This window comes from Phasianus colchicus, chromosome 30 (genome assembly GCF_987193195.1).
Source record: "Phasianus colchicus chromosome 30, bPhaCol1.hap1.1, whole genome shotgun sequence".
NCBI classification, from domain to species: Eukaryota; Metazoa; Chordata; class Aves; order Galliformes; family Phasianidae; genus Phasianus; species Phasianus colchicus.
Genome location: NC_143465.1, coordinates 1,722,329 through 1,739,667, shown reverse-complemented (window position 1 = coordinate 1,739,667; position 17,339 = coordinate 1,722,329). Strand labels below are relative to the sequence as shown.

Below are 17,339 nucleotides of genomic sequence, written 5' to 3'. Positions count from 1 at the left end.
CCCCCAAGGACCCTTCCAGCCCACCCCATATTTCACCTCCAAGGACCCTTCCAACCCACCCACCCCATATTTCACCTCCAAGGACCCTTCCAACCCACCCACCCCATATTTCACCCCTAAGGACCCTTCCAGCCCACCCACCCCATATTTTACCTTCAAGGACCATTCCAACCCACCCACCCCATATTTTACCTCCAAGGACCCTTCCAACCCACCCACCCCATATTTCACCTCCAAGGACCCTTCCACCCCACCCACCCTATATTTGTCCTCCAAGGATCCTTCCAACCCACCCACCCCATATTTCACCTCCAAGGACCCTTCCACCCCACCCAACCCATATTTCACCTCCAAGGACCCTTCCAACCCACCCACCCCATATTTCACCTCCAAGGACCCTTCCACCCCACCCAACGTATATTTGTCCTCCAAGGACCCTTCCAACCCACCCACCCCATATTTGACCTTCAAGGACCCTTCCAACCCACCCTATATTTGACTTCCAAGGACCCTTCCAACCCATCCATCCCATATTTCAACTCCAAGGATCCTTCCAGCCCACCCACCCCATATTTCACCCCCAAGGACCCTTCCAGCCCACCCCATATTTCACCTCCAAGGACCCTTCCAACCCACCCACCCCATATTTCACCTCCAAGGACCCTTCCAACCCACCCACCCCATATTTCACCCCTAAGGACCCTTCCAGCCCACCCACCCCATATTTTACCTTCAAGGACCATTCCAACCCACCCACCCCATATTTTACCTCCAAGGACCCTTCCAACCCACCCACCCCATATTTCACCTCCAAGGACCCTTCCACCCCACCCACCCTATATTTGTCCTCCAAGGATCCTTCCAACCCACCCACCCCATATTTCACCTCCAAGGACCCTTCCACCCCACCCAACCCATATTTCACCTCCAAGGACCCTTCCAACCCACCCACCCCAGATTTCACCTCCAAGGATCCTTCCAACCCACCCACCGTATATTTCACCTCCAAGGACCCTTCCAACCCACCCACCCCATATTTGACCTTCCAGGACCCTTCCAACCCACCCTCCCCATATTTGATTTCCAAAGACCCTTCCAACCCATCCATCCCATATTTCACCTTCAAGGACCCTTCCAACCCATCCATCCCATATTTCACCTTCAAGGACCCTTCCAACCCACCCTCCCCATATTTGATTTCCAAAGACCCTTCCAACCCATCCATCCCATATTTCACCTTCAAGGACCCTTCCAACCCATCCATCCCATATTTCACCTTCAAGGACCCTTCCAACCCATCCATCCCATATTTCACCTTCAAGGACCCTTCCAACCCTCCCTATATTTCACCTCCACGGTCCCTTCCAACCCATCCGTCCCACGTTTAACCTTCAAAGACCCTTCCAACCCACCTCATATTTGACCTCCAAGGACCCTTCCAACCCACTCCGCGTGGTTCTGTGGGTGACCATTAAGATCACAGACCCTCCTGGTGTCACGGATGGAGATGCTGAGTGCAGCTCCCATTGCTGACCCCGCATGGCAGCGCCGTCACCGCTCTCCACCCGCGGATCCTTGGCTGCAGCTGTGGGTTCGGTCCCACCTTCAGCTCAATGACTACAACTACAACTCCCAGCGTGCTCCGCGCGCGTCGCTTCCCAGCACGGGGGGCGCCCATTGGGCGGCGACGCTCAGCCAATCAGCGGGCTCCTTGTTGAGAGGGCCGTGAGGCGGCTCTGAAGGAAAGGGGCAAAGATGGTTCTGGAGAGCACCATGGTGTGGTGAGCGGGCCGGGCCGGGCCAGGAGCGCAATAACCTCCGCCTCGGTCCTTCTCCCTTCTCTTTCTCCCTTCCCCGCATCCCGCTGCGCTCCGTGGGCCGCGCGGCGCCGCTGAGGGTTTCCCTGAGTCATGGCGGGTTGGGGCACGGCCGGGCCCGGGGGGGGGGTGGGGGTTAAAAAGGGCCCTATGGGAGGGGGGGGCTGCAGGAGGGCGGCACTGCTGTGCTGCTGTGTTTCGGGGACCGTAATGATCGTCTGCAGGACTGGGGAGGGGAAGGAAGGGGCCTGGAAGGTGAACCGTGGGATGGTTGGGTTGGAAGGGTCCTTGAAGGTGATTGATGGAGTGGTTGGGTGGGAAGGGTCCTTAAATATTAACCGTGTGAGGGCTGGATTTTAAGGGTCCTTGAAGATCAACCGTGTGGTGGTTGTATTGGGTTGTGTTGGAAGGGTCCTTGAAGATCAGCTGTGGAATAGTTGGGTGGGAAGGGTCCTGAAAGGTCAACTGCTGTGGGATGGTTGGGCAGGAAAGGTCCTTAAATATCAACCATATGATGGTTGTGTTGGAAGGGTCCTTGAAGATCAGCTGTGGAACAGTTGGGTGGGAAGGGTCCTGAAAGGTCAACTGCTGTGGGATGATTGGGCAGGAAGGGTTCTTAAATATCAACCATATGATGGTTGTGTTGGAAGGGTCCTTGAAGATCAGCTGTGGAATGGTTGGGTGGGAAGGGTCCTGAAAGGTCAACTGCTGTGGGATGGTTGGGCAGGAAAGGTCCTTAAATATCAACCATATGATGGTTGTGTTGGAAGGGTCCTTGAAGATCAACCTTGAAGATCAACGTGGAATGGTTGGGTGGGAAGGGACATTGGCAGTGGGATTCAGGGCCCCCTCAGCGTGTTTGTGGCTGACACTGAGCTGCACCCCTGAGGGATGTTGTTTTTTCAGTGTTGACAACAGTGAGTACATGAGAAATGGGGACTTCTTACCCACTCGCCTGCAAGCTCAGCAGGATGCTGTCAACATCGTGTGCCACTCCAAGACCCGTAGCAACCCCGAAAACAACGTGGGGCTCATCACCTTAGCCAAGTATGGGGCTGGCCAGGGTTGGTTAAAGTGGGGCTGGTGGTTGGGAGCAGGGCAGTGGGGCACGCTGCTGTATGTGCATGGATTGCACGCTTTGTTTAGGAAACCAGGTTCCACATCTTGGCCCTGTGTGCTCTGATACCACAGAGCTGAGTGCTGCAGACCTGGAGGAGCTGCGGGAAGGGGGGTGGGGGGTTCCTCATTCTGTAGCAAAGACAGGGTTTCACAGAGAGGTTCTCAAACAGCTTCACTGCAGTGTGTTTCTCTTGCAGTAACTGTGAAGTGTTGACCACACTCACTCCAGACACAGGACGGATCCTTTCAAAGCTACATACAGTGCAGCCCAAAGGGAAAATAACCTTTTGCACAGGGATCAGAGTTGCTCACGTAAGTGGTTGTCTGTTACTCCAAACCGAGCTTGCATCTTTCTTTGTAACAAGTGATGGCTGAGTGTGTCCTGTTAGATCTGCTCCTGACTCTACTGCTGAGCAAATCCTTGGCTTTGCCTCAGAAACCTTTGTAAAATTCATTGTGAAAGCTCAGCCTTGGGAATCTTGCTCTGCTGCACGGCGGCTCACGCTGTTGGGTATCTGGAAATGAGAAGTGAATTGGGACAGGTGGGGTGGAACTGCCCACTGTGGAGTCTGGCCACACTTCCACTGAGGGCAGCTCCTTCCCCAGGTCTGGGTTTGGGGAGAAAGAGGTGGAGCTGCCCATCACCACACAGCCCAGTGGTTCTCTGCTCCTTTGTGTCTGTGCAGGGCTGCCTCCCTGCCATCCTCTCTTTTGGGAGCTGCTCCTTAAGCACCATGTCACTTCTGTTTTGTAGCTGGCTCTGAAGCATCGCCAGGGCAAGAATCACAAGATGCGAATCATTGCCTTTGTTGGGAGTCCTGTAGAAGATAACGAGAAAGATGTGAGTAGCACCAGTCCAAGCAGAATACGTTGTCTCTGCTCTGCACGTACCCCTAAACCAGCTGGATGGCTTATTCCTTGCCCTGCTCTGAGAGGAAGGCTGTGCTCCAGCAGGGACATGTGGGTTGGAGCTGCTTGCTGGAGGTCTGCAGCTGGGCGGCTGATTTGGGGCTTTGCTTCTGGAGGAGCGGATCCTGAGGGCTGTCCCCAGGTTCCAATGGGAAGGTTGGGATTGTGAGAGATGTGGGCAGTGAGAAGCTAAAGCTGCCGTGTCTCCTTCTTGCAGCTGGTGAAGCTGGCAAAACGTCTGAAGAAGGAGAAGGTCAACGTTGACATTATCAACTTTGGAGAAGAGGTGAGACTTGGGCTGCATTTTTCCAGTTAAGGTCTGAGCCAGGGAGTCTGGGAAGAGCACCAACATGGCTGTGCCTCGGCCCCTCTGTGGTGATGCTGAGGTTAATGTTTCCCTCTAGGGAGGCCCTTCTTGTCTTGCTGCAAGCCTCATTATCTTTCCCTATGGAAACAGCAGAGCTGTGTGTCCCCAGGCAGCATTTCTGACCACTTGCCCTGGGGTTTGTGTCCCTGGAGTTTGCGTCCCGTGTAGTTCTGCTCAGTCTGGATTTTGTTTGGTGGGAGGAGAAGGGATAATGGTGGCCTGAGGGGCAATCATGGCATCTCCTGGAGTGGTGCAGCCAGCGAGGCTGCCAGGTGTGTGGGCAGCATGGGGGGAGCCGGACTCCCAGCCCCTCTCTTCACCCCTAGGAAGCCAACACAGACAAACTGACTGCCTTCATCAACACTCTGAATGGCAAGGATGGCACGGGCTCCCATCTGGTGACGGTGCCGCCGGGACCCAGCCTGGCTGATGCCCTCATCAGCTCCCCCATCCTGGCTGGTGAGGGGGGGGCCATGCTGGGCCTCGGCGCCAGCGACTTCGAGTTCGGCGTGGATCCAAGTGCCGACCCAGAGCTGGCCCTGGTGAGTGGGACGGGGCGGCAGCGTGTGCCCTGCTCTTCCTATTCCGGGGTTCTCCCCACTCAGCACTGCTCTGTCTCCATCTCTGCAGGCTCTGCGTGTCTCCATGGAGGAGCAGAGGCAGCGGCAGGAGGAGGAGGCCAGGAGGGCTGCGGCCGCCTCTGCAGCTGAGGCTGGGATTGCTGCCTCTGGAGGGGACGGTGAGGAGCTGGATGAGGAGCAGAGCTGCTCCGGTGGGGACTGCTGGGATGGAGCCTGGCTGCTGGAAGGGTGTCCTGCCATAATGCTGCAGGAAGTGGATGCTGGATGTGGCAGAACCCACCCCTGCAGCCTCACGGCAGCGTTCTGAGCAGCTCCAGGCTGCAGCTTCCCTTGGCTCCCACTGAAACTCCCTGTCTGGGTGTGGGAGCAGGGGGTCCGGGGTGGGGGGATGGGGGCTCTGGGTTCTGGAAGGGTGCGGTGTGAGCTGCTTGTGCTCAGGCAGCACTGCTGGCTCCTGGCTGGGCTGTGAGCGTGGCTGTTGTCCCCGCAGATTCAGACGATGCTCTGCTGAAGATGACCATCACCCAGCAGGAGTTTGGGCGCGCCGGGCTGCCCGACCTGAGCAGCATGACGGAGGAGGAGCAGATCGCCTACGCCATGCAGATGTCGCTGCAGGGAGCGGGTGAGCTGATGCAGATGGGGGGCAGAGGGGCAGCTCCCAGGTCGGGCCAGCCCTGGGGCCGCCCCACAGCATCCCACGAGCTTTGGGCTCTCCTGCAGAGTTCGCACAGGCGGAGGCAGCTGAGGTGGACAGCAGCACAGCCATGGACACCTCTGAGCCCGCCAAGGTGAGGCCTCGCCATGGGGGGGGAGGATGGGGCTGGCACGGATGCAGACCCCCCCTCCTCCCCGCTGTCTCCCCGCAGGAGGAGGATGACTACGATGTGATGCAGGACCCCGAGTTCCTGCAGAGTGTGCTGGAGAACCTGCCGGGCGTCGACCCCAACAACGAGGCCATCCGCAACGCCATGGGCTCGCTGGCTTCGCAGGCCTCCAAGGAGGGCAAGGACAAGAAGGAGGAGGACAAGAAGTGAGGGGCGGCGGGCTGGGGGCTGCGCCTGACGCGGCAATAAAGGCTGAAGCACGGTGCCGGTCCCGGACCCCGTCCCCGTTCCCGGTCCCTTTTCCCGCCCCGTGGCGCTCCTCGCGGGGGCGGGGCTAGCGCGGAGGCCACGCCCCCTTGCGCCACCTCCCGGCGTGCCCCGCGCCTCCGCAGGATGTTTACGACGCGGTCAGTGGGCGGGGCTCCGGTGATGAGCGGCGAAGGCAGCCAATGGAGGAAGGGGTGGGGAGGATGTTGTAATCGATCCCCGTCCCTGGCCAATGGGAAGAGGAGGCGGGCCGGAGCAACTCATTGGTTCCTCCAGGGTGGATGTGCGGTCGAACTGGCCAACAGGAGAGCGAGGGGGCGGGGCGAAGTCCCAGCTTTCCGTGAATGACAGCGCCGCCAACAAATGGTAGAGGACGTGGGCGATCGCTGAGGGCTCCCAACCGATGGGGTGATGGCGGGCCGGGCCTTCGCTTTGAGCGACAAGCGTCTCTTTCAACGGGAAAGCAACAGCTGGGCGGTGCCCTGAGCGACGCTGTCTGTGGCCAATAGCTCTGCGGATCCGTGCTGGATGGGCATCCCCGCTTAGCCAATGGCATGAGGAAGGGGGCGGGCTGGCTTGATGAGCACAGCTTTCAGCCAGTCAGCAGCCAGACTGCTCGTAGATCCGCCAATAGGAAGCTGGGAGGGCGGGATCACGCTTTCAATGGCTGCCCCGTCCCCCAATGGGTACCCCGTCAGCGGGCGGATCCAGCCCCGACTCACCTCCCCCTCCACCAATAGCGAGTGCGAGCGGCCGCGACCACCCACGAGCGACAGCGCCACCCACCAATGAGCGCGCCCGCAGCTACGAGCGACGTCCGGACGGTCCAATAGCGCCGCGGCGGGGGGCGGGCGTCAGCGTCCGGCGGCGCAGGGCGGGGGGCGCGGGCCAAGCAGGAAGTGCTGCGGAGAAGCGGTCGCCGCCGGAGGGTTGGGCCGCAGCCGGGCCCGCCGCCCGCTCAGCGCTCGGTGAGGCCGCGGCGGAGGCCGCTCGAAGGGGGGGGCCGGGCCGGGGGAGGAGCTCTGGGCGCGGGGGAAGCCCGGGGCCCGAGGGGGCCGCGAAGGCCGCCGAGCGCTCGGCCCGGAGGGAGCGGCCACGCGCGGGGCCTCCCGGTGCGGTGAGGGCGCGGGTTGGGGCGGCCGCCGCGCTCCGCTGCGTTTGGGCTCCGGGAGGCCCGCCCCGCCCCCGCGGCCCATTCTCTCCCTCCCCCCCCCTCCTTCCATCCCCCAAAGGAATTTCGGGCCGAGCGGCCGTTAATGGCCGCGTTTCGCTGCGGGCGCCGCTCGTTTCGCCGCCCTTCCCCCCCCCCCCTCCAACCCCGGCGGCCTCCCGCCCCCCTTCCCGAGCCCTTCGGGGAGCAGCTCCGCGTTCCCCAAAGCCCCGTGGAGGTGACGGAGGTCCCGCTGCGTTCGGGGGTCTTTGGGGTTCCCCCCGTTTGCCCAGGCGGTGCGGCGCACGAAGGCGTTGCGGCTCCGCGCGTTTCCCTCCGCGTTTCCAGGAACGGCCTCAAAAAACCCCAAAGCCGATCCCTGGGCTGGGGGTGGGGATGCTCAGCCCTGCGGCCCGGCCAGGAACACCGGGGGGTTCTGACCTCACTGGGGAAACTGGGAGCTCTGGAGCCCACTGGGGCTGTCGGGCGGTTCTGCCCCTCGCTTTGGGCTCAGGCGGTGCCCGCTGCGGCCGTGGGGGATGTGGGGCCGCTCTGTGGGCTGTCGCTGCCTCTGCAAATCCTTCTGGGGCCCCGCAGTGCTTCCCTACGGCCTCCCTGGCTTTGTTGGCGAGGTTTGGGCACGAGGGAGCGCGCTGTTTTGTTTTGAGCTCCGTTTCCCCCCCCTCTTCTCTCAGTCCCCGAGTCCCTCCTGCCCTCATTTCCCTGCAGCTCCGCACAACACTGGGGAGCAGGCGGCCTTTGGGGGCTGCAGTTACATCTCCACAACGAACTGCATTCGAAGAGCATTCTCCAGAGGGTCTGGCACTGCGTTGTGATGGGGGGGGGGCGGGGGGCTCATTTATGGCAGCAGCTGCCTAAGCTGTGGGTCAAACCGCCCGGTGTGGGCACAGCTGTGGTGGTACAGAGCCCTTTGGGGAGCCCTGGGTGCCTGCAGAGCACCTGCTGGCGTTCAGAAGCTTCAGCTCTCAGCCCGGCCAAGTCGTCAAGGGTTCTGGATCTGCGCCGCCGCTGCTTTGTTTGGATCTCTCCTGCAGTCAGCAGATGGTGTGGGCTTAATTCTGGTGAACGGACAGCAGCGTAATCCCTGCGGCCGGGCTGCAGGGCCGGCTGCTCGTGGTGGTCAGAGTGGATCTGAGCTGATCTGGGGGGGAAGGACACTGAGATCACAGCGGGGTTGAGGCTGGGGGCTGCACGGCCCCTTCCAACACAGCTGCGCTGGGATCCTGTGGTTCTGTGACCCATAGGATCCCTTCAGACCAACTTTGCTGTGATCCCACAGTTCTGTGACCTATAGGGTCCTTCCAGACCCAACTTCGCTGTGATCCCATGGTTCTGTGACCCATAGGATCCCTTCAGACCCAACCATGCTGTGATCCCGTTCTATGACCTATAGGGTCCCCCCCAGCCCTACCATCCCACAGCTCTGTGTTGTTCCAGATCCCCTCCAGCCCAACCATGCTGTCATTCTCTGGCCCTGAAGGTTCCTCCCCAACCCCCATGCTGTCATTCTTTAAGTCCCTGCTGTGGTGCTGGGTATAACACACAGAAATGAAGCACTGTGTGAGAGATGTGGGGAGATGCAATCCCATATCCCTGTGCCCACGAATTGAAGACATCCAATGTGCTGGAGCCGTTCTCAGCATTAATCTCTGCTTCTCTTCTGAGCTGTTCTCCCCTCTTGAAGCTTGGCTGAATCCCTTCTGCCTTCTTTTAGATGAGCAAAACTAATGATAGTCCTGGAAATTAGCAAGGGCAGCTAATGAAGGGGGGCACCCATCCAGCACTGTGTGGGAGAGGTGCTCCAGGGGTGGGCAGGTGCAGGTGGGAACTGCAGCCTCGCTAAGTGCCAGCTTGTTAGGGTGGCACTGTGATCATTAGGATGGCACTGTGATCATTAGGATGTGATGCTGAGGGTGCTGGGGGTGTCAGAGGTGATGTCAGCTCCGGGGGCAGCACCTGTTGTGCTCCGACAGCTCACACTGGGAGATGCATTGGGGGAGGGAAACAGGAAAAGCAGTTTTAAAAACAGCTGGCCCTGGAAACAGCTGCTGTACTGGTGCTGGGGGTGCTGTGCACAGCCACCCCCCCCCCTCCCCAAAATGCTCTGTCCCATAGCTGAGATGCTCGGAGTGCTCTCCCTGGCAGATGGCAGCTCTCGAGGATAAAAATACCCCCCCCCTTCTTGCCCCCCTGGCGCAGCCTTTGTTTTGCCAAAGAAAAATAGTTATTTTGTGCTGAAAAAAGCCTGGAACTTGTGGTTTGAGCTCCCAAAATAAGTACGTGCTGGCCAGGCAGGTCACAGTGCAGCCATGCTCTGCTGTCTGTGTAGGGGCTCAGGATGCTCCTCCCAGTGAGGGGGGGCTTGGGGTCCAGGTTTCCCAGAACAATCACCTATGGGGTTAGGACGGGTCCTATGGGGTAAGGATGGGTCCTGTGGGGCCCGTGCTCTCAGCACAGCACACATACAATGAATCAGGGTGGGTAGCTCTGGCCTCGGGGCAGCCCCAGCTCTCAGTCTCTCCAGTGTGCAGGGATGCTCAGGATGCTCAGAGCTGTCAGCCCTTCTGGCTTGGGATCAAACAATGATGCACAGATGGAGCAGTGAAGGCAGAGGAGCTCCCAGAGCCACTTCAGGGCCGGGGTTCAAAGTGAAGAGGCAGCAGGGTTTTGCATGGGGGAGGTGGATTCCCATCCGTGTCCCTGTGGGGTTCTGTTGTATCTCAGGGAGCCCAGGATGGGGTGGTGACGCTTTGCTTTGTGCTGGGGTTGTGCTGCTGACATTCCTCTCCTCCCTCTTTTCCAGACTCCGCCGTTGGCCCCACCATGGGTGACATGAAAACTCCAGATTTTGACGACCTCCTGGCAGCGTTTGACATCCCTGACATCGACACCAACGAGGCCATCCACTCGGGCCACGAGGAGGCTGAGGCTCACATCAAACAGGTTCCTGGCGAGCCGGGGCCACCTGACCACGTCCTGCCCCACACCGACATCACCGCTGTCAGCGTCATCGTGAAGAACACAGTGTGCCCTGAGCAGCTGGACGCACTGGATGGGCGCAGTAAGGATGGGCACAGCCTCAGCTCCCGCCTGCTGCAGAACGGTTTCGGGGCAGCCGAGCTGCCCAGGTCCCCCGCAACCAGGTCTGTGGAAGCCGTGGCGTCCTCCAATGGAGAGTGCTGGGTGAAGGAGAAAGGACCCAAACCCCTGGATATCTTCTCACATTTTAGCCCCGATCCCAATGAAGACAACGCTGCCAACCTGATCGACAGAGCTCGCGAGTGCAAGCCGAAGGAGAAGTCCTTGGCCGTGCCCTCTCTCTCCCCATCTCCCACCCCATCGCTGGACTGCAAGGAGCCCGGGGGGGAGGGTGTGGAGGGCCTTCCCCCCACCTTCCCACAGCCCTTCGAGGGCAGCCAGGCCGGGGGTGTGAGCGGGCCGCCTCCTGCCGTGCCCTGCATCAAGAAAGAGGAGTCTGATTCCGAGGAGGCGGCCCACGAGGCCAACCCAAAGGCTCTGTCTGCTGCTCTGCAGGAGAATCCCCTGGAGCACCTGAAGTCTGTCACCGTCCGCTACTCTGCGGGGGATTCTCCCATCACATCCTGGCCCGGCTCCGACCCCAGCCTGGGCAGCGGTGCCAGCAATCTGCCCGAGGTGAAGCGCTCGCCCAGCAGCCCCCAGGAGCCCTTCTTTAAGCCTTCCTCTCCCGTGGTGCAAAGCCCCAGAATCCCCACTTCTCCAAAGCAATTGGACGACATCGCCCTCAAGGAGGAACGTGAAGCTCTGGAGAAGTCCATGGGAAGTCCGCAGAGTATGTCCAGCGCCGAGGAGGAGGAGGAGGAGGAAGGCAACAACAACGATTCCCCTTCTTCCAATTCCTCACGGCCGCTGAAGGTGCGGATCAAAACCATCAAGACCTCCTGTGGGAGCATCACCCGCACGGTGACGCGCATCTCGTCAGACTCAGAGCCCAGCTCTGCCAGGGGTTCGGCTGAGCAGAGCTCTGAGGACACCGCTCTGGAGGCGGAGAAGGAGGACGGCATCGCGCTGGAGGTGTCCCGGGACAAGATGGATCTCTCCAGCCCCTTGAAAGCCATCGAGGGGCCCAAAATTGTCAGCGTCCAACTCGGCAACGGCACCAAGATCAAAGGCACCGTGCTGCCCGTCTCCACCATCCAGAGCGCCAGCAGCGCCATGCTGATCGCTGCCAGCGTGGCACAGCAGAAGTCCGTGGTGCTGCCGGCCAAGACGGGCAAAGCTGTCACCAAGAACATCATCAACCTGGTGCCGCAGACGCTGCCCAAGGCCGACACGAGGACCAACGCCAGCCCCGTCACGCAGACCACCACCATCACCACCACGGCCAACCAGAAGCTGAACGGCACCACGGTGGTGATGGTGCAGCCTCAGAAGCCCTCCCCGACCGTCGCAGGCACCGTCATTTCCAGGAGCCAATCCAGCCTGGTGGAGGCCTTCAACAAGATCCTCAACAGCAAGAATCTGCTGCCTACCTACAAACCCAACCTGAGCCCCCCGGCTGATGCCAGCCTGGCACTGCCACCCTTTGGGTACCGCTGCCTCGAGTGCGGGGATTCCTTCGCTCTGGAGAAGAGTTTGGCTCGCCACTACGACCGGCGCAGCATGCGCATCGAGGTGACCTGCAACCACTGCACCAAACGCCTCGTCTTCTTCAACAAATGCAGCCTGCTGCTGCACGCCCGTGAACATAAGGACAAGGGGCTGGTGATGCAGTGCTCCCACCTGGTCATGAGGCCCATCGCCTTGGATCAGATGATCGGGCAGCCGGACATCACCCCGTTGGTCTCCGTGGCTTCCTTCCCTGCTGGCAAAGTGGCTGGCGTGACTCAGGATGCTCTGACTACAGCCAACGGGGCCCCAGAGCTCCCCATCCTGCCCCTGAGCAGCAGTGGCTCGGAGCAGAGCAACTACAGCTGCTTCAGGTGTCTGGAGTGCAAGGAGCAGTGCAAGGACAAGGCCGGGCTGGCCGCGCACTTCCAGCAGGCAGTGGCCACGGGGACCACAAGCAGCACGGTATGTCAGCCCTCCTGCTGGGGGTTGGAAGTGCCTGGAGGGCCCTCGTGGGATCGTGGGGCTCTGTGGGGCAGCCCCTGGGGCAACTCCTGGGGTTCCATGGGGCAACACGTCTGGCAAGTTTTAGAGCAACCCTTGGGGCTCCATGGGGTAACCCATAGGGGTCCATGAGGCAACACTTGGAGCTCCATAGGGCAACTCTTGGGGCAACTTTTGGGGCTGTGTGGGGCAATTCTTGGAGCAACTCTTGGGGCCCCATGAGCGAACACTTGGAGCTCCGTAGGGCAACCCTTAGGGCTCCATGGGGCAACAGTTGGAGCAACATTGGACAACTCCTAGGACAACCCATGGAGCTCTTCTGGCCCCACTCAGGAGGGCAGAGAGCCCAGTGTGGTGCAGGCAGTCCCACACAGCCACGGTGCAGCCGTGGCATTGCTTCCTCTTTCCTGGGCCTGAAGCACAATTGAAGTGCAGTGAGAGCAGGGCATGGGTTTGCTCTGCCATGGGATGGGGCTGCTGACCATGGGGCTCTTGTGGCCACCAGGGGACTCGGGGCAAGCACTGGGAGCCCTGCTGTCCCACTGCCTGGGCACTGTGCTCCTCTCCACCTTCAGAGCACTGACTTCCTTTGCACGGTGGGAATGGGCAGTTCCCAGTCCTCTGCTTGCTGCTGCAGCAAGACACCATCAGGTGCAGGCATTGCGGCCTCATGGCTTGCAGGGGGGGGTTGCTCCTTGTTCCTGCCTGGGGATGGAGCAGGGAGGGCTGCCCTCTCCCCTCAATACCTGAGAATGCCAGCAGGATAATTTTTGGAGCTCTGAGCACTGGGACATGAGCACAAATTCACTGTGAAGTTGCTGGCAGAGCAAAATCTATCAACAGCCTTCACCATGCCCAGGAGGCAGAGCTCTCCCAGAGCAGCACTGCCTGCCAGCAGCATCCCCTCCCCTTCCTCTTCCTCCTCCCTTTCCCCTTCCTTTCCCCCTTCTCCTTCCTTTTAGGGTCTGGTTGACTCCTCTGCCCCCCCAGGTCTGCACCACGTGCCCCATGATCATGTCCAACCGCTGCAGCTTCAGCGCCCATCAGCGGATGCACAAGAACCGCCCGCCCCACGTCTGCCCTGAGTGTGGGGGGAATTTCCTGCTGGCCAATTTCGAGACCCACCTGAAGGAGTCCTGCCTGCACTTCTCACGCAGAGTGGGATACAGGTGGGGGGCACCAGGACGGGTGGGGTCTGAGGGGTCTGGGTAGGGACACTGGGGTGGCCGGGGGTCTGCAGTGGGTTTTGGGCAGAAATCCACATCCCACTGCCGGGGTGCAGTGCTGGGGCTGAGCTCGGCATGGTGCTCTGCCCCTCACCCCCCATCCTCATGGGATCCTTCCTCCCCCCACATCCCCCAATATGAGCATCCCTCAGCACAACGGCACAAAAATCCCAGCTCCTCCTGGGGCACTGCATCCCCCATGATGGAGACAGGATGAGTGGCTCCAAGGCGGACCCTTCCTGGAGCCAGTTTGGATGCTGGCACTGATGCCCCCCTTCCTCACCCCCTGCATCCCCCAGGTGCCCCAGCTGCGCCGTGGTGTTCGGCGGCGTCAACTCCATCAAATCACACATCCAGACGTCGCACTGCGAGGTGTTCCATAAGTGCCCCATCTGTCCCATGGCCTTCAAGTCTGCGCCCAGCGCCCACGCGCACGTCTACACGCAGCACCCTGGCTTTGGCAACCAGCAGTCCAAGTGAGTGCCCCTTCCAGCACATCCCACCTGCAGGGCAGCACGCAGCTCCTGCTGGGGCCATGCTGCTCTTCCGGACCTTCTGAACTCTTCTTGCTCCCGACAGGATGATCTATAAGTGTGCCATGTGTGACACAGTGTTCACCCACAAGCCGCTGCTCTCCTCCCATTTTGACCAACATCTGCTCAACCAGCGTGTCAGTGTCTTCAAGTGCCCCGACTGCCCGCTGCTCTTTGCACAGAAACGCACCATGCTGGAGCACCTCAAGGTACTGCCACGACCCACAGATTGCTGGATGGGGCTGGGGGGGGTTGAAGGGGCTCCGTGCTGCAGCTCTGTGCCCCATGTTCCCAAAGTCCTGATGTTCCCCGTGTTCCCAGCATCCCCCACATTCCCAATATTCCCCCATCCTTTCCCATGCTGCCACTGCTGCTGCTATCTGGAACCTGGAGGATGGCCAGGGCCGTGCAGTGGCTGTGGGTTCCTCCATCACTTTGTGCAAGGGGAGCAACCACCACTGCACCTCTGCTTTGCAGAACACCCATCAGCCCGCAAAGCCACGGGAGGAGCCGGTCAAGAAGGCGGCGGTGCTGCTCACCCCGAAGCAGGAGCCCATGGAAACCCCTGTCCCCAAAATCTCTGACGAATCCTCATCCTCCACGGAGGAGGACGACCCCCCCAGCTCCCCAGAGCTGCGCAAAGCCAAGCGCAGCCGCTTCCAGCGCAAAGCAACCAGCAAATCCAAGGGCAGCGGGTGGACCTGCGGCGTCTGCCACTCGTGGTTCCCCGAGCGCGACGAATACGTGTCCCACATGAAGAAGGACCACGGGAAGGTGAGGGGCTGTGGGGCCACTGGGGAGGGAATGAGCGAGGGGAGCGCTCTGTCTGTGATATCCCCACCTCTCTGTCTCCCACAGTCGGTGAAGAAGTTCCCATGCCATCTCTGTGAGCGTTCCTTCTGCTCCGCTCCCAGCCTGCGCAGACACGTCCGCGTCAACCACGAAGGGATCAAACGCGTCTACCCGTGCCGGTACCGCCTTGTGCTGGGGGGCTCTGCTCTGTGGGGTGGGGGAGTTGGGCTCAGTTGGGCACGGGGGGGTCCCCTGCATGTCCTGCACACGGGAAAGGGAGGGGGGACATCAGGGTTATGTCCAATGGGGGCAGTGGGTGAGCGCTGCCCATCCCCCCTGCGCCCCACAGGTTCTGCACGGAGGGCAAACGGACCTTCAGCAGCCGCCTCATCCTGGAGAAGCACATCCAGGTGCGGCATGGCATCAAGGTGACCGACCAGGCCAAGAGCCAGGAGGTCATCATCGCACGCATCGGGGCCGGCGCCGTGCAGGTATGGCTGCTCCCAGGGATCAGGGCTGATGTGGGGCCTCTCCGTGAGCCTGGGCTGTGTCAGTTTGTGCCCCCCATGTCCTGCGGGGTGGGAGAGGCCCTGTGTGCCCTCTGCACAGCTGTGGGATCCACTCTATGGGTATAGGATCCGCTCTATGAGCTTCCAGCTGCTGTGGGATGGGAGTGGGGAGGGGATGGAGAGGAGGGAGGGGCAGACGAGGGGCGGTGTGTGGGATCCCATGGGTGATTTCTAGAGGGGCTCCACTCCTGCACCCCATTCCGCCTCTTGTCAGAGCACAGAGGTCTGCTGGAGCTGCCCCCCTCAATGCTCCCCCCCCCATGGCTGCAGGTGCCCGGCCGCAAGCGGAAACTCTCGTCGGACGATGGGGACTCGTGCAGCGAGGAGCCCGACAGCACCACCCCACCCTCCAAGAACCCCAAAGGAGACCGCAAAGCTCCCTTCCGCTGCCGCAAGTGTGGGTACCTCGCCAGCAGCGCCGCCGATTTCCAGGAGCACATCCCCCAGCACCGGACTGACGAAAGCTCCCACCAGTGCCGAGAGTGCGGGCTCTGCTTCACCTCCCAGGTGTCCCTCAATCGCCATCGCTTCATCACCCACAAGAAGAAGAAGGGGGCGGGGGAGGCGGAGGAGCCGGGCCCCCGAAGCCCCCTGGAAGGAGCTCCGCATGCGGCTGACGGGGCGCTGTCCTGCACCGTCTGCGGCCGCAGCTTCGACAGCCAGCTGAACCTCAAGACCCATTTCCGCACGCACGGCATGGCCTTCATTCGTGCACGGCAGAACGCCAGCCCTGAGAACTGAGAGCTGCCCGGCTCCTTCGGGGTGTACAGAACCCGCATAGGGGGGCAGACGGAGCCCCAGGAACCCCTTCCTCCACCTCCGGGGCAGTGTGGTACCATAGGGCGAATGGAGGCACTGCGAGGAGGAGAGCTCTGTGCCATCCCAGCACCGAACCCATTGGCCGCCCCGGGTTGAGAGCAGCGGAGCTGCACTGCGGTTCTGTGCAGGAGGAGGTGGGGGCAACAGCCTGGACCGCCCCGTCTGTGCAGAAGCACCACACTGGCACGCAGGGCTGCAGTAGCAGGGATGAGGCAGGGAGCGACAGCTGCAGGGACACTGCCGTCAGCACCAGGCTGCAGCCCCACATCCCCATTTGACAGCTCTGTGCAGGGAGCACCGGAGCAGCACAGCACGGGGGGACCTGAGTACATCATCACAGCGAGATCCACCTCTTTAGAGTTGGTTTTCTTTTCTTTCCTTCCCTTTTTAACACTTCCCACGGATGGGAGAAGCGCCCTCCCATCGCCGCAGAGACGCTGCAGCCGCCGCTCAGCCCTCCAGCTGCTCCTTGGGGTGGTGGGGGCTCTCCCTGCACCCCCAGACCCACAGCCAGGGTCCTCCAGGGACAGAACAGAACCCCAAGTGCTGCAGGGTCGGTGCAGCCATTTCCCCCCCCACCCTGGGGTGGATCTCTGCTCACACAGTGTACAGTTGTACCATATACACTAAAAGCGACGAGAAAAGAAAAAAGACAAAAAGAACTACTGTTGTGATTTGGGTTTGGGTTTTGTTTTTTTTGTTTGTTTTTGTTTTTTTTTTTAATTATTTTCAGGGGGTGGTTTGGGTTTTTGGTTTTTTTTGTTGTTGTTGTTTTGGGTTTTTTTTGTTGTTGTTCTTGTTTTGTTTGTGGGGGGGGTTGGGGATGGGCGGCTTCAGCTCCTCCAAAACAAATCCTTAACAAATGCTTGGGAAAAGAAAAGGAGAAGGGAAGCGTTGAGCCGCTCCTCCGACCCCACGTGGGCAGTGACTGCCGAGCGCTGTGGGCTGTAGAGCAGAATTTAAAAAAGGTTCCCCCCCACTTTTAGAAGGAAACGACCCCAAATGGCACCGCGACCCCCAACCATCGTGCCGTCATCCCCCAATCATTGCACTGTGATCCCGAATCGTCGCGCCGCGATCCCCAATCATTGCTCTGTGATCCCAAATCGCACTGTGGGGTTTTCCAGCACTTCAGTGCCTTCAGATGGATTTCTGTAAGCGTGTGGGGCTGGGGAGGGAGGGAGGGGAGGGGGAGGGGGGGGGGGCGAGCGCCGTGTGTGGGGTTGTGATTCTGCTTCAGTAACGCTACGGGCA

At 60.6% G+C, this 17,339-nt stretch overlaps 2 protein-coding genes across 3 annotated transcripts; both read left to right on the top strand.

Annotated features, from left to right (window-relative positions):
* Positions 1-1,652: 1,652 nt before the first annotated feature.
* PSMD4 (proteasome 26S subunit ubiquitin receptor, non-ATPase 4) lies at positions 1,653-5,893 on the top strand. 2 transcript variants are annotated; one of them, XM_031608082.2, is made up of 10 exons: positions 1,653-1,781; positions 2,724-2,864; positions 3,134-3,248; positions 3,691-3,777; positions 4,063-4,131; positions 4,539-4,754; positions 4,843-4,951; positions 5,284-5,415; positions 5,514-5,581; positions 5,660-5,893. In XM_031608082.2, exons 1-10 carry the CDS (start codon positions 1,756-1,758, stop codon positions 5,825-5,827), a joined length of 1,131 nt encoding a protein of 376 aa, XP_031463942.1. In that variant the 5' UTR covers positions 1,653-1,755; the 3' UTR covers positions 5,828-5,893. The 2 variants fall into 2 exon arrangements, with proteins under 2 accessions (XP_031463942.1, XP_089983444.1); XM_090127318.1 differs by having other exon boundaries at positions 1,726-1,826.
* An 827-nt stretch (positions 5,894-6,720) lies between these two features.
* ZNF687 (zinc finger protein 687) lies at positions 6,721-17,253 on the top strand. Its single transcript, XM_031608081.2, has 9 exons — positions 6,721-6,852; positions 9,859-12,107; positions 13,137-13,315; positions 13,672-13,848; positions 13,952-14,114; positions 14,383-14,679; positions 14,764-14,876; positions 15,047-15,188; positions 15,537-17,253. The coding sequence occupies exons 2-9, from the start codon at positions 9,879-9,881 to the stop codon at positions 16,005-16,007; spliced, it is 3,771 nt and encodes a 1,256-aa protein (XP_031463941.2). The 5' UTR covers positions 6,721-6,852; positions 9,859-9,878; the 3' UTR covers positions 16,008-17,253.
* The last annotated feature ends 86 nt before the right edge of the window (positions 17,254-17,339 follow it).